Below are 15,895 nucleotides of genomic sequence, written 5' to 3'. Positions count from 1 at the left end.
AAAGTCTAGAGGGGCATTAAAGTCCCGAGATGTAATACTGTTTATATTTTTGCACTTATGTTTCCCATAATTATCCCATATGCATGTACGCATACCTATTATACATGCTATTTCTTACTCAAGATGGTGCTGATGTTTCAGTGATTATCTTGATTTACGTTTGACAAAGAAACAACGTGAAGGTAAACTATAGCAAGTTTAACACATGAACAGTATGATTTGGCTATTGTCATTTGGGTGTACTATTGAAATGATGTACGTTGTGCATCTGTTTAGACTCAAAAAGTGCCTGAGAATGTATGTATTGTATGTGTAGCTCAATATGTGTTTGACAGCCAGTTGCTTCTTATGAAATTTCAGTGTGCAAGAAATGAATCCTGTTCTATATTTGTTGTATACATCATCTCTTTAATATATGAAAAATAAAACATTAAAATATATTAGAATATACTCTATTCTGTTATTTTTTAATTGTCTTGAAAATGTTTTGAAAATTTAACATTATCTTGGCATTTTGTAGATTCATCTGTGATAGATAAAGGTGCTGGTTCGCTAAAGACCCGAGGTAATAATGTATGATGAAACACCCATGCATTTAAGGGTTCAATTAAATGACCAGCCGACCTTTGTGTCAAGCCCTTCCCTCCCCCACAGTGACCGCCTGCTATCTAACCCCGCCTTCCTGTAAGCTGGATCAGGAGTGCCATTGAGGGATACACGGCTTGTTGCCACTGCCACTGCCTGAACCAGCATCCCAAAGCAACAGGTACCTCAACGAGGTGTGCAGCTGTCCATGGTGGAAGAGAAGAGGACAGTTGCAGAATTGGAGGAGTGTACTTTTCCCTCTGCTAAAACTTGCACCTGCCAATCAACTGACTCCTGAACACCTATTGAAGCTGGACTTGTGGAAGTTTATTAACAGATTGGGGCAGAAGAAAAAAAAGAAGAACAAGGGAACATGGAAAACAAAAGGAGAATTCTTGAGTCACTGTGAGGTAAGTGTTTAGACTCAGGGCTTAGCTGTACAGCACCTCATGCTCTTTTAAGGCTTTACGGAAAGCTTCTTACCGCTTAATGTTTTCTGCTCTGCAATGCTACTGTATGTACCAGGCCCCAGAGGGGACCATTTATGCTTTCCTATATTATTGTGACTGTGTGTGTATGTGTATGTTGAGAGTCTGAGTATACAGGACCTTTTACTGGATAAATTAGAGACAGATTTTTTTAGGGTGGGTATACAGTAAGCGTAATCTTCTTTATGAAGCAAGCACTGATTTAGCTTTTATGTGTCAACCCCCGCTGCTTTACTAAATACCCTAGGCCATAGGTGTCACACTTTTTAGTCCTTTTTAGATTTTTACTCCTAAATTTATACACATTTGTCTAATTTAAACAGTGAATATGATTCAGGGTAGGTATGTTTTTTTTGTTTGTTTTTTTTTTTTCAATTTCTGTCTAGGCACATACAAGTTTTGGCCACACGAAAAAAAATAAAATGTACATTTCCACCATTATTACAGAGGAAAAAAAAGATACATTTCTTTGAACAAACGGTGACCTTTTGTGACAACATGTCCCATTAGCAGGGCATATTATCTAACTACTGTATATGGGGTAAGTTGTCACCTTGGAAACCTCCCATTAAATATAGGCTTTCCAGCAATATTTAAACAGTAAAACAATTATGAAGCACAAAGCAAATCATGAAACAGCAAAAATGGAAAAGGTAACATGTAAAAAATATGAACTCATTGTTCTGACTAACATAAATTGTAAATAACAGCAATTAATGTAAGTGTATCAAATGACACAAATAAAAAAGTGACAACTTGACATTTATTAAAAAAAAACGTAGTGGACATGCCCTATCTGAGGAACCCAAGCTGTTTTAAGAATCAGTCAAACAAACTTCTGATTTTGTGATAAATTTCTCACTGTTTTTAAATTTCGTTTATACCTGCATTTGTTTTTTTTAAATGCTTTCAAATATTTTCCAGATTTGTTTTGTTTACATGTGTAAGAATGTGTAAAGAAAACTAACTATGGGTTTAAGAACTGAGTTATCTTAGACACACTGCTGCTTAGACATACTGAGAGGAAGTGGCCGTGTGCAGCTTTATAAGGCCCTTTCCCACTTAAAGTCCTGGTACTTTTCCCTTAGTAACTTTCTAGATGAGAACTCTTGTGAGGAATGGAACACCCGAGGAGACTTTTCCCCTGTTGCGTTCGCACTCACAAAGTAACCACCTTAGTGACGTCGTCTAGTATCGACCATTTTTATTCTGATGTTATTTGCATGCACGTTTCAATAGCAACAACTACAACAACAACAACAATGATGGAGGACGCTGGGATCGGAGCTACACTTTTAATTGTTTAGGGCTGTTTTATTCAAATTTTGGCTGCATCGGAAAACATAGGCAGCTGCCTTATCAGTTAATGGTTTAAACATCAGTGTTTTTTGATGAATGGAACTCTCCGAAGGCAGCATTTTCCAGTTTTCGGACACAGCCTGTGTCTTCAGGTTACAGTTTTAACTGGGATCGTGAGCCACACGTGTGGTGCTCCGTGCTGCGAGGAACTATAGTTCCTTAGGTGCGAAAGCGACGAGAAGCACTAGTCCCGGGTAAAAGTACCTAAAACAGGCTTTAGTACCGCCAGTGGGAAAGGCCCTATAATCTGCCTCTGACACTCAGTGGGGTGCTGGTTAAAGCAATTAGGAGGAGCAGAAGACTGAAGCACCTTTAGTGAATCTTTGCCCAGGGCAAATGACTGCTTATGAAACAATCTAAACAAACGTCTGACCCATAAGTCTAGAAAAGCATGAGGAATATTAATTCAGACATTGTTTCATCAACACTTCACTGTGTTTGTGTTATTCAAATGTTTGATTATTGTGTTTTAAGTAGGTTATTCATGACAATAGGCAGGCGCGGACTGGCCATAGAGAGAACCGGGACTTTTCCTGGTGGGCCGGCCTCGAAATGGGGCCACCGCGTTATGCAGAACACGCCACAAAACGGCGCCACGATATGCGGAAGGGGGCAGCGATATGCAAAAAGGACAGCAACCTTGAACATTAAGACACAAATCACACAAACATATGAATTTCATTGCATTAACAAATCATATAAACCTTTTCTCAGAACTAACTTTTCTTAGACTTGATAAGAAAATTATGATGTTTAGTGGGTGTGTGAAGTCAGATCCTCTCAAGTTTACACAGGTGTCCTAAAGGATTCACAGGTGTAGTTCAGCAGCACATAACATATGACAACCAAAAGTGTCCAAATACATTTTGCCTTTATTTGGCATGGGGTATTGTTTTATAACTTGAATCCTCACACATTTCTTTTGCTAAATGTTTTGTTTAATAAATCTTGTGCTTGTGCTATCTTGCTTTAAAATGAATGATTGATTTAAATGTGTCCATATACTTTTGGGGCCACTGTACATATGTATTGTGACAGCATTGTCAAATTAGGATAATAATCACATCCTGAGCAACTTATTAACTATCTGCTTTTCCTTTTGTTTAAATAACATCATAAATTACTTTAAAAAAAATTTTTTTTTTAAATATGATCATAGGTTTCCTGTGTGTATCTCAGTTTAGACAACAGTGCTGAGTGCAATTCTGTGTCAATGAATTTTGACCATATGACATACTGACTGTTGCCTAATCCAACCCAGAACAGGTCGATATTCTTCCGTTATTCCCTTCCATTTGCACTAGGCCTTGTCTTGTTTACCTGCGAGTTTGTGAAACTCCAATTAACAAAATCCCAAAATACCTACAGATCTACAGGTGCCCCAAAGAGTCTCCCTTAAAAATGAAAGCCAAGTGGCATTTATTTTAAAGACAGATATCACAAGCACACTTTTCAAGCAAAAGATTTCTCAAAAAGAAGTTTGTTAAGATTTCAAATGATAAAACAATAGTTATACTGTGTTAAATGAAGACTAAAAGTTTTTAGACACTTTCTGGTTGTTAAAATTTAAGGAACATGTCCATAGTTATTATGATGAACTAGACTTGACGTTACTCTGCCAAGCCAACTTGAGGGAAACTGACTTCATACATCCACTCAAAATAACATAGACTTGTTAACACAGTGGGTTAAAAGTATGGATAAGAAAAGTGAAGTTTTTGAAAATGTCATAATTTCTTTGCTGCCACATTTTAATTCATACATTTTAAGTGAGACTTCCAAAAGTGTCCAAATACTTCTTGGGGCCTGTCTAAATCTATATCAAACCATTAATTCAGTTAGGCAGTTGTACCCCTTGACTGTGTTGGCTTTTCTCTACTCAAAAACAAAACTTGGTATTTTTATTGTACTTAATCTAATTGATTAAAACTCCTGTTAATCTTCTTATTGAGCTTGCTGTGAAGACAGCATATGATATAACATATGCCTCAGTCTTATTCCACAAACTGCAGTCTCATGTTCAAACTGATATAAGTGACATGGACCCATTGCACTCTGATCAAAGATAGAGGCAATTATAGCCAAATCCTTTTTTTTAGATGATAACAAATGATGCATGTTAAGACAGAATTGGTAATGCATTGTTAAAAAAAGAGACCAAAATGCAAACAAGGAAATGATTCAGCTGGAATATTCAAACAACAGTTTACAAAGTGGTAAGCTTAGCCGGAAAAATCTGTGTAAGCTCCTAAAGGCTTCCTCTCCCTCCCCTCCGCTCACCTGACCAGCTGACCTGCATTGGGCCAGAGGGTGTTGCTGTTGTTAACCCTATGGAGACTGGAGAGATGCTGAAACAATAAAAGATAGCTGAATAAGTTATACAAAACATTTTTTTATTATTATTCTATTAAATTAGAAAAGAACACAGACGCATTTTTACCAGTAGAAGATTCACTTATATATATATATATATATATATATATATATACACAAAACATATATTTTTGTACAGTCCTTCAAGGCAATATAGTCAGGGATGAAATCAAAATGTGTCCACACGTGTGTAATTGAGTGTTGTGTGTCTCAGTTACATCCTCCAGTAGCTGTAAACAATGAGAGGACATTATGTCCACGCGACTCAGACACTGACCCAGACATTTGACCGCTCTACTCCTGAGCATCTTATAAACGCCTGTCAGCATTGCAGGCGATGCATATTATTTTATTGATTGATCTTAAGAGGAGCCACATGGGCTTGAAGCTCCCTCTGAGATTGGATTATTTCACTGACCAGTGATCAGACCATCGGCGACATTTAAAGGAATAAGTTCACCCCTATCTGTCGTTATTTACTCACACTCATGCCATTCCAAACGCTATTCCTTTCAAATGCTTCCAAAGGCACACAAAGCACTACAAATACAGGGATAGGGAATACAGAGTTATACGTGGATTTTGGCACTTAAAAATTATGGTGAAAAGCTTTAGAGACAAGCCTGCATGTGGAGTTGACAGAGCAAATTGTCCTTTTGACCCAGTTGGCAGGCCAAGAAGCAGCGTGCTCAGGCCCATCTGCTATCTGTCTGCGATCCTGACAACTCTTGTGACTGTATAATAGGGACAGTTATGTCATTGCCTCTCAATCAACGAAAAACTCAAACCAAGCTTCTAGTTGTCATTGTAAGTGACTAATTCCAGCCACATTCTATTAGCCTTTAAATCTTTCAGTGGAGACTTGTGGGTCTTGTGGGTCTCATGCACTGTATTTCATGTTGGCTGAATCATGAATGTTCTGCTTGAATAAAACTATTGCTGTTGGTTCTGCAGCTGTGTAGAGGGGAGGAGAAACAGCCTTATTAATTATCCTCATTGCCGAAGGATATAAATGCATAGATTAAGAATATCTGGAAATTAACTACAGCCGATATGTTGTTTGTTCCATGTGATGCGTATCTACAGTAATACGTATACGGATATAATTTTTTACCGCTAAATTACCCCTGTGAATAGGCATTTTCTGCCTCAAAATGAGATTTGTGGATCTTATTGCAAAATGAAGTGCTGCAGTAATCATTATCGATTTATTATTTTGTCTGATTCATCTGCACAATTTTCACAGGTTATCATGTACTGTGTAGTTTAACATTTCTTAGTTAGGAGAAAAGAAGGAACACATCATAAAAGAGACGTGTTGTTTACAGGGAGATAATACGCAAATAGAGCCTAATAAAGATATTGTTGGGTGAGGCAGGGGCGTAGCAGCCACAGGGTACATGGAGGCCACGTCCCCCGCACTCTTTAAAAAGATTTTTGTCCCCAGCACTTTTCCAAGCTAAACCCATACCGAGTCCAAATGGTGGATTTGTATACAGTATTCTTTGCGTTTTGTTACTTTGGGCTAATTGAGTGACCATCTGGCCAATCACAGGTGAGTTTCATGAGCCGAAACAACCCTTAAATAATAGGCTGTCAGTCAGACAGTCTAATCAATGCGGCTCCGTTGATTTCTACAAAATTGCTTTCAAAAATGCTCATTTATCCATGTTTTTTATCAGCATTGATGTTTATTTAAATTAATAATCTAGAGATGAATAACACACAAATGAGAGTTATTTTTCAGCATATCATTCTTGATCGGCAGCATTACGTGAAATGCACTGCAGAAAATAAAAAAAGGAGAACACTTCTTTAAGCACACATTGTAAGTGGAGTTTATTTCAGTGTACGAGTCTTCATTAAGTTATACTCTTTACATTATGTTTGTGAGGTAATAGTTTGATTTGTTGTTTTTGCCAATTAAAGCAGATTACTAGATCTGTGTTAAGTATGTAAAGCTATTTTTAAAATCAGCTGCTGTTTTTTGCCTCCATGTTGGTGTGCAGTCGACAAACTGGAGGAAAAAAGATAGATCTGCTGTGTTCTTAGAACACTTAGACATTTTACTGAAGGGAATAGTTATGTAGACACATTTTTATACATGAAAATATACGGACGTTATTGAAACTCAATTATTATAAGACTATTATTGTTGTCTTGATAAAAGTCATTCTCAGTAGCTCATAAACTCTAGGGAAATTATAGATTTGCTTTGTTCTTATAATGCTTAAATTCTCTACTAAATTCTCTTTGTAGGTCTGTAGACATACAAATTGTAAAGGATAAAAATTTTCTTTTGATCGTTGATTCAGTGACTAACTAATTTCACACACGACACTCATTAGTCACCACCTTCTGGCATCCCCAGAAATGGTCACTGAATCATTAAATGGATCTGAAGGAATTTTGGTGAACATAGTCAAAACACTCGAGCCACTTGGATACATTTAAATCCCACAATGCACAAGCACTGAGAAAAAAATTAAATTGTGCACAGAAGCAAATGCTCCACAAGATGCATTTTTGCAGCTAATTTTGCAATTTTTTGCAATTATTTTGCAATACTTGAATCTTTAAAATACTATAAACATTAAAAGTAAATAATATGTATATATTAATATAATACTTATATATCAATATATACTGTAATATATTAATACTGCACTGTAAGTGTTAGGTCTGTGCGAACCCCTGGGGGGCATATTCTTTCAGAAACAGTAAGTTGACTTTTCATGTCTTTCCTTACCGAAATATGATTCACTGCACCCAGTGGCTGTACTGGAAAGTGAACATATGGGCAATTTTGAGCTCCATTTTCAATATGAAAATGTGATGGGCACCAAAAGTGAGTTGTTTTTAGCTGTAAATGATGTACTGCAAATCAATGTATAGGAATACATTTTTTTATATACTCTACCTAGTACAATCCCCAACAATTACAAATGTTAAAAAGCATTAAAGGGGTCATGAACTGCCTTTTCTTTTTTTTTTTTCTTTTTTTTTTATACTGTTCTCTGAGGTCCACTTATAATGTTATAAAGATTTTTACATCAAAAAAACATCATAATTTAGAAGTAATGGGCTATTTACTGTCCTGTTTTGACCCCCCTCATCGTAACACACCATTTGAATAGGCGTGGCAGATTGTAAACTCGGAAGTAAACGCCCACTGGTATGATTGGCTAACAGTTTTGCATATTTAAAAATCCTACATCCTTCATAGATGGACGCTGCTGTGATTTAGGTTAAAAATGCATAAATACTCAGTACATATCAAACGATCTGTAATAACAGACAAAGCAATAGTGACCACGTAATAAAAACAGTTACTCACACTTGTGTGGTGCAACATCACTGTCGGATCCAATATAGTCGGCACAGCATTGTCTTTTAGTTTCAATCTTTCTGAAAATCCTGCATCGAATTGTGCCTTGTTTGTAAACGAATCCGCAGTAAAATGAAGTGAACAAAGGACCAAGTTCTTACTGGCGCGGTCTGGAACTTCATTAAAAAGAAAGTTCATCCACTCTTTCTTAATGTTGGGATCAGAAGGAAGGCAATGCAAAGACTGTGTTTTTCCACAACTTGGCAATGCACAGCGTCTTGTTGTCTTCGGAGCCATCTTTATCTTTTGGTTTCTGCGTAGACCTGCATTTGCCTCTCTCGTTATTTACCTACTACATGCGTGAATCGGTGGGCGGGGCTAAACAGGCAGTGATGTAGAAGCAGGCGTTGATCTTCTTCTGTGGAGGCGGTGTTTAGCCACACAATTACGTAATAAAGTGGCACATTCCACATCCTGTCGTTTTGGCAGATTGGCTTAAATATAAGCTGTTTTTAGACTAATGAGAAAGTTTTGAGTTCTGAAACTTACAGGATGTTTATATAGTACAATGACCTCTTATATGTCAAAAGATCAAGGGAATGTTAATTAAAAATAAAAATCATTGACATTGATTTGTCTGTTGGTGAAACATAGTAGTTGACATAATCATGGAATTCATAATGAACAATATCCATCAATTAAAAAATGTAAAATATTCACATACATTCAAAATGATTAACTTTATGGGCTTAGGGGCACTATTTTAAGAACGCCATGAAGTTTTGGTATTTCCATGCAAGCGTGTGTTAAGTCTTGGCGCAAGTCTTGGCAAATTTGTGTGCGCAAAGAGCTAATGGGCTGGGTCAAGTACAATTTAATTCAGAGGTTCTTCTCCAGTTATTGCAGCATCTGCATCATATTATACCGTCCATTACCTCGAGCACCAGCCATATAAACAAAGAAAGCACATTCATAAGAAGTTGGTAGTGTAAATGGACTCTATGCAATGAACTTACATTCTTTTGTGCATTAACTGCGTCTTTGTTGAATGTCAGGCATATTTCTATGACAGTGCGACAAGCTTCTTTTATACGTATGGAAAATGTGATTCATGATTTGGATGTTGGCTCCATTACAATATAGAGAACATAAGTATTGTTAATAATTTTCATCTACTGACCAAAAAATGGCTAGTATTAACAGTGATTGACTGTATCGGCACGCACTTCACTTCTACCGGTCGATTTTGATTTTGAAATATGTAATTCATTCATTGAAACATGAAAAATTAAACCAAAAAGATTTCTAAATTCAAATTACACTTCAAACTAAATGAAAATATATTCAAAATAACAAAGCGGTCAAAAAAATCATATCAAATCCAAACACCCTCTCCAACTTCTTCCACAGGCCCCTTTTGCAGTGACTAAAAAATCACTCTAAGACAACAGGTGGAAAAGTACCAGTACAAATCAGATCATAATAAAAATTTGAATATAAACATAATAAAAATAATAACTGAAAAATAAACCATGAACAATAGATAGTTTAACACAAATATCATAAATTTTAGTTTCACAAAATAACGATTATCAGGGACATAATTTGATGTTCTATAATGTTTTCAGAATTTGGACATGAACTTTATACCACCTGCTGGTGGAATGTCTAAACTGTAAATGCAGGACCTGATTTTGGACTTTGTGCCGAAAACAAACCTGCTTTTGAAACTTCTTAGCACAAGGACCTTTCTCAGGAAAATAGCAAATTGAGCTTTGTGCCACTTCATTAACATTCAACACACTCACAGTTTGTGCACATACACCCACAGATAGCGCAAACATTCCCACCCATGCCCACTTGCGCTTTGCGCTGGCATGAAAATTAAGTTTAGAATTAGCTCTGTCATGGAAATTGGATAAGACGTATCACACTGTCATTGCACGTGGCGCTGCGCCTCGTACTCATGAAAACTGAGCCTTTGGAAGAAGATAAATATATATCTGCAGTGGCCTCCCGGTCTTCTAATGCTCAACACCAGTCTGAATTTTGTATTCTTTCTTTATATTGGTTCTGTTTGAAAGTATCCATTTATATCTTTAGACTGTTTGGTCTAGTACGTCTGGGGCAATGTCTAGTTGTCTACTTTGTGTTTTGACCCACATTGCTAATAGAATTAGCTCTCGTGCACTGGAACGTTATAGATGTTTTTTGGCCCTTTATACTGTATACTTTGAATTAGCAAGTGCTTAACATTAAAGTTATATTGTAAAAAATGTCCTTTAAATACACTGTTGCAATTATGATTTATCCCTTTTTTATGCTGTACAGTATGATGATGGTAATGTGAAACATTACAGTTTTTTCAGAGTGCCCTATTCTGCTTTATGCTCACAGGTTCTTCCTTTTATTAAAAAGATCTTATCTTTTATATATATATATATATATATATATATATATATATATATATATATATATATATATATATATATATATATAATTGATTGCACAATGTTTTTACTTTGAATTAATGTTTTATTGTGTCCCTAGACTAAAATAATGCAACAATTCTGTGTAAGATCGGTTTATTTTCTGTAGATTGTTACTTCATTTCATAGCATTTACAGATAGTTAGGCCATTAGGGCTTTTGCTTTGATCTTTTCTCACTGATCCATCTTTTATAAAAAAAAATTCTGTTCTGTTTTCTTATTCCTATTCTCTGCATTTTTATCCAGTGTAGGACCCTCACATGGTGGCTTCTAATGTCAAAATTCTAAACTAGAAACATGGTCATTCTGCAACAGGTAGGACCACTCTTCCATCCTAACCTACTTACAGTATTTATTGATCTATTTATTTTTTCACGAAGAATGAATAGTGCTTATTACTTATTACTTATTGCATTTTTTATGTTGTATGAAGACTCCAGCCAGTGGCCTAAAACAATCTTTATTCTACATGGAGCAGGTCACCTCATGGGGGCCGACATCTTAAGAACACATGACCAGGCGAATACTATACACTTTATCTTGGCAACCCTGATATTGTGTGACAATTTTGGTTGTGTAATAAACTAATAATGGGTGTCAAATACACTTGAGAATAGGTTATTTCTAAAAGGGCACCAGTAACTGAAAACTTTTGCTTTTTGCAACAACTGTCATGCTGATAGTTGTTAGTATTAAGTCCAAGACCACTTTGCAACATAAACATTTTTTAATGAGTGCTTTTTCTTTTGACTTTTTTTTTCTAAAGACTTTGCAATATGCCAGCTATGCCATAACACATTGTTGACACACTTCCTCAAAAGGTTTACAAAAAAGAAAAACACATTGTTTAGTTCCTTTAGTTCCTTCAGTTCCTCCTCAACTAGGATGATGCTGCCTTTACAAATCAGTTGCAGTGTTTGTCCAATTGCATGAGCTGGTGCGCTGGTCTGTTGGCTGGATTTAGAGGGGTTTTGGGCACTAATCAGCTGAACAGACTGAGAGACTGGCTGGCCAACCAGCCAGACCAGTTTAAACCACCTGAAACAAACACACAAAAAAAAGTCTGGCTGTTTTAAGTTGTTGTTGTTGTTTCTGTTGTTTGGTATGATTTATTTTTTTATTTTGTATTATTTTTTTATTTTTTTTATTATTATTATTATTATTTTGTATTGAATGATTTGTTTGATTTTTGATTGCTTGTTGCTCTGTAGGGGGACTATGTCTGGTTGGACCTCAGAACAGGCCGTGAGTTTGATGTTCCTGTTGGTGCTGTGGTCAAACTCTGTGACTCAGGTCAAATACAGGTCCTGGATGATGAAGGACAGGTGGGATTTTCAATATTTACTACTCATAGTATGATAGTAGTGTACATCATGTGAGAGACAAATCAGTTAATGAACCATAAGAACTTTTCATATTCAATCAGAACATCAGTAGGCAGGTGTGTGTGTTTTTTTTTTTTTTTATTATTAGTGATATTCTGGTTTCTCGTCCAGCAGGGTTCTGTGCCATACAGGATTTAATTGAGAATGCCTTTTGAATTTCAACTTAATTCTTACATTTGAACTGAGGAAGCAAAATGAAAGCATGAATTGTAATTCAAATTTGAATTTTAAATTTAAATGTGAATGTAATGAAGTATGACTGAAATGCAATGAAATCAAAGTAACACTTATAAGTAATACATTTAATTACACATTTACATTTTTAGTATGAATTACTTATAAACGTGTTATCATACTGTACATGCAACATATGGGGTATAAGAAACATTAGATGATTAACTTATGTAGTTTATATTTGCTGTATTTTTCATTATATTTAATAAATTAACTTTCAATGTGTGGAGGAAAAATGTGTTATACATATCAGGAAATAAATAGGCAGAAATTTGTCAAAATTAATGGTATAATTACTTATTGATATTAATTGTTTTTTTAATTGAAAGGAAGCCAATTCTTAAATTCTGAATTTTGCCAAACCCTGTCCTCCACACAGGAACACCGGATCGCTCTCCAGAATGCTACAAACATCAAGCCAATGCACCCAACCTCGATTCATGGGGTAGAAGACATGATCCGTCTCGGGGATCTGAACGAGGCTGGTATCCTCCGAAATCTCCTGATCCGGTACAATGACAGGGTCATATACGTAAGTGTGACCCTTGTCATTTGTCTTTCTGGTCTCATGTTAGTTGTGTTCTTAGAAAATGTTGACTGGACAACTCAAGGTCCTTATTTGGACATGATTACAGTATCTTTCTGGTTTTCTTTGTGGTTTTTGCTGTGCTTATTTTAAATTGTACAGTAGATGACTTTTCTTTTTCAGTTTGTCTTACTCTTTCAATATCAGCTTGTTTTTGTGTCTTAGCAACCTGATTACTTCCAAGCCATTTCTTTGACAAATACATTTTTAAAGATTTTACCCAGCAAAACTAGCTCACAGATAAAAAAAATTGATTATGACCATACAATGTGAAGAGACTAAAACATTTTACGTTAATTGTAGTGGTTGTTGAATCTGAATTCAGGGCCTGTCTTTTAATTTAAACAAAGATTGAGAGAAATGAATAAATGATTTGTTTTGGTCTCTTAGATGGTATAGCTTTTTTTGGCCATTCATATTGTTTCAAGTTTTCAGATCAAAAAGCCTCAGTGAAATATGACTTGTTGTGTTATATCATCAATGAATCCCCTTCTGCTGTTCTCACCACTAGAATATATTGTGACTTCGTCATAGGCATCACCATATAAATTGATGTGTATCAGTTCAATCAGTGGACCCAAGCAAAATGTCCTTTCAAGGAGCTCTACGTGCCTTTTATAACAAGACATTCAAGAACATAGACTCATGCTATGAGTCATTTGTATGGAAATGTGTTCAGTGCATGCATTTGCTCACTTTAATTTACTGTTTGCTGACCTTGCAAGTGTGCCGCCGTTTTTTCATATTCTTTTATTCTTAATTCTCATCTCAGTTTTATTTGTGAATATTATTCATAACCTCTCGAGTAAATTCATTCACAATAATGTATTTTAGACATACACAGGATCAATCCTGGTGGCAGTGAATCCATATCAGCTTCTGCCCATCTACACAGCTGACCACATCCGCCTCTACACAAATAAAAAGATAGGAGAGATGCCTCCACACATCTTTGGCATTGCTGATAACTGCTACTTCAGTATGCAAAAAAACAACAAGGACCAATGCTGCATTATCAGGTAAATCACTGCATGTTAAAGTTAGAGCTAGTTTATAGGAATAATTCACCCAAAAAGGAAAAACCTGTCATCATTTTCACACTTTTTTTTTCTTTTTTTTTTCGGGTGGACTATTCCTTTATATTTGTGTTACTTTCACTAAAATGTAATGCACTGGTTTGAGCACATGGCTTTGTTGACTCTGTAAGCAAGGGCGTAGCCAGGAAATTACATTTGGGTGGGCTTTAACAAAAATGGATGGGCCAAGTTTTCGCCCAAATTTTTCTTAACAACAGAGAAGCGTTGCATTCAAACAGTTCTTTCACACTTTCAGAAATCAGAATTTATGAATTATTTTAAACTATTTTATAAATATATATATTTGAAGTCAAAGAATAATCTCTAATATTCTGGGTGAGCCCGGGTCTAATTTGGTTACGCCACTGTCTGTAAGTGTATGTGTGTGCTGTGTGCTTTGCTCTTTAGTGGTGAGTCTGGAGCTGGGAAAACCGAGAGTACCAAGTTGATCTTGCAGTTCTTGGCGGCTGTCAGTGGCCAACACTCCTGGATTGAGCAGCAGGTTCTGGAAGCCAACCCTATTTTAGAAGGTCAGAATGATCATCTCTAAACCTAATGAAACAAACCCTTGCCTGTTTGACACTGATCCTAAGACTGCCAGTGGAATTTATTGTGTCCAAGAAAATGATTTGTGACTTGTGTTGGATTAATAAAAGCCCTCTGTTGTCTCACTTCATTGAATATCTTTGATATTGTCATTCAGCATCATATGGATTTGACCAATTCAACACCAATTCCAACTTGTGAATTGAAAATTCATGTATTCAAATCTTAAGCTATGAATTTTGCTCAAATTTGTTTGAAAGATAGCAGGACTTTTATAACTGCATTCAGTTACTTAATGTCACTCTTTTAAGAAGTCTTTAAAAAATGTCTAACACTGTGGTATTCAGATTTGTGAAGTTTTACATGTTCCCACAGCTTTTGGTAATGCCAAGACCATACGCAATGACAACTCCAGCCGCTTTGGGAAATACATTGACATTCACTTCAGCAAGAGGGGAGCTATTGAAGGGGCAAAGATTGAGCAGTACCTGCTGGAGAAATCCAGAGTTTGCAGACAGGTGAGACTGGAATGGCGAATGGCGAAACGTGTCTCACTGTGGACCCCACTAACCATTTTTGGTTCCCAGAATGTTCTGGAAATGTCAGTTTATTGTTCTAAAAATACATTCTAAAAAGGACGTTCCTAGAACGTTACGAGTTGGTTCCCAAAATATAACCAAATGGGAATCAAACATTAACATTAGGGGAACTAATATATTGAATGCTGAGGCAGTATCACATGAGCATACATGCTGTTTTACTAAATATAAGCAGCTTAGTGCTGCAGGTAATCACATCTGTGCTGAAATTCAGTATATCAGCATGATTGCGAGTGTGGCATTGCTTTTTTAAAGCATAAGAACTTAATATCAAATAACTTCCATTTTAGACACAATATGGCCAGTTATTTTGTCTATGTTTGCTCTAAAAGAATAGTTCTAAAAGAAGCCAAAACAAGATCACTGTGTGCCGCAGAGCAACGAACGGACAAGTGGAGTGATGCAAACAATGAAAACTTCTAGTTTTGTTATAAGACGCATTCATGAAACACTGTCAAATCAAATTAGTCGACCAGAACTAACTGTTGTATAATTTCTCATTATGCTGCAAGTCTCTCTTTCATGCTATTGATTTGTGGTGATGTCAGTAATGAGATTACATTTAACTGTCTTTGCAGGCACCCAATGAGAGGAACTACCATATATTCTACTGCATGCTGGCAGGCATGAGTCCAGATCAGAAGACTAAATTAGGTCTAGGCCTGGCCACAGATTATGTTTACCTTACCATGGTGAGTGCCCGTGGTCTTATCAGTATAGACTAATGCGTTCATTTTAGAGCATGTTTTGTTATTTTCTTGTATTTTATGAAAACATATAAGTAGACCATTTTGATTAATATAAAAGGAAAAGCATGCCCTGCACATTGATATTTTTCCCTAATGG

At 36.1% G+C, this 15,895-nt stretch overlaps 1 protein-coding gene across 1 annotated transcript in view; it reads left to right on the top strand.

The window, feature by feature from the left end:
• The first annotated feature begins 636 nt into the window (after window positions 1–636).
• The window catches only part of LOC127430798 (unconventional myosin-VIIa-like), a 61,828-nt gene continuing 46,569 nt past the window's right edge, over window positions 637–15,895 (top strand). Inside the window, exons 1-8 of the mRNA XM_051680872.1 lie at window positions 637–995; window positions 10,870–10,938; window positions 11,835–11,948; window positions 12,622–12,774; window positions 13,663–13,847; window positions 14,313–14,434; window positions 14,826–14,968; window positions 15,628–15,741. Coding sequence (XP_051536832.1) covers window positions 10,921–10,938; window positions 11,835–11,948; window positions 12,622–12,774; window positions 13,663–13,847; window positions 14,313–14,434; window positions 14,826–14,968; window positions 15,628–15,741 — 849 coding nt within the window. The 5' untranslated portion in view covers window positions 637–995; window positions 10,870–10,920. The remainder of the gene's footprint in view (window positions 996–10,869; window positions 10,939–11,834; window positions 11,949–12,621; window positions 12,775–13,662; window positions 13,848–14,312; window positions 14,435–14,825; window positions 14,969–15,627; window positions 15,742–15,895) is intronic.

Source organism: Myxocyprinus asiaticus, chromosome 40 (assembly GCF_019703515.2).
Source record: "Myxocyprinus asiaticus isolate MX2 ecotype Aquarium Trade chromosome 40, UBuf_Myxa_2, whole genome shotgun sequence".
Taxonomy (NCBI): domain Eukaryota; kingdom Metazoa; phylum Chordata; class Actinopteri; order Cypriniformes; family Catostomidae; genus Myxocyprinus; species Myxocyprinus asiaticus.
Note: the sequence above shows the minus strand (reverse complement) of the source record. Positions and strands in the feature narration are given on the sequence as shown.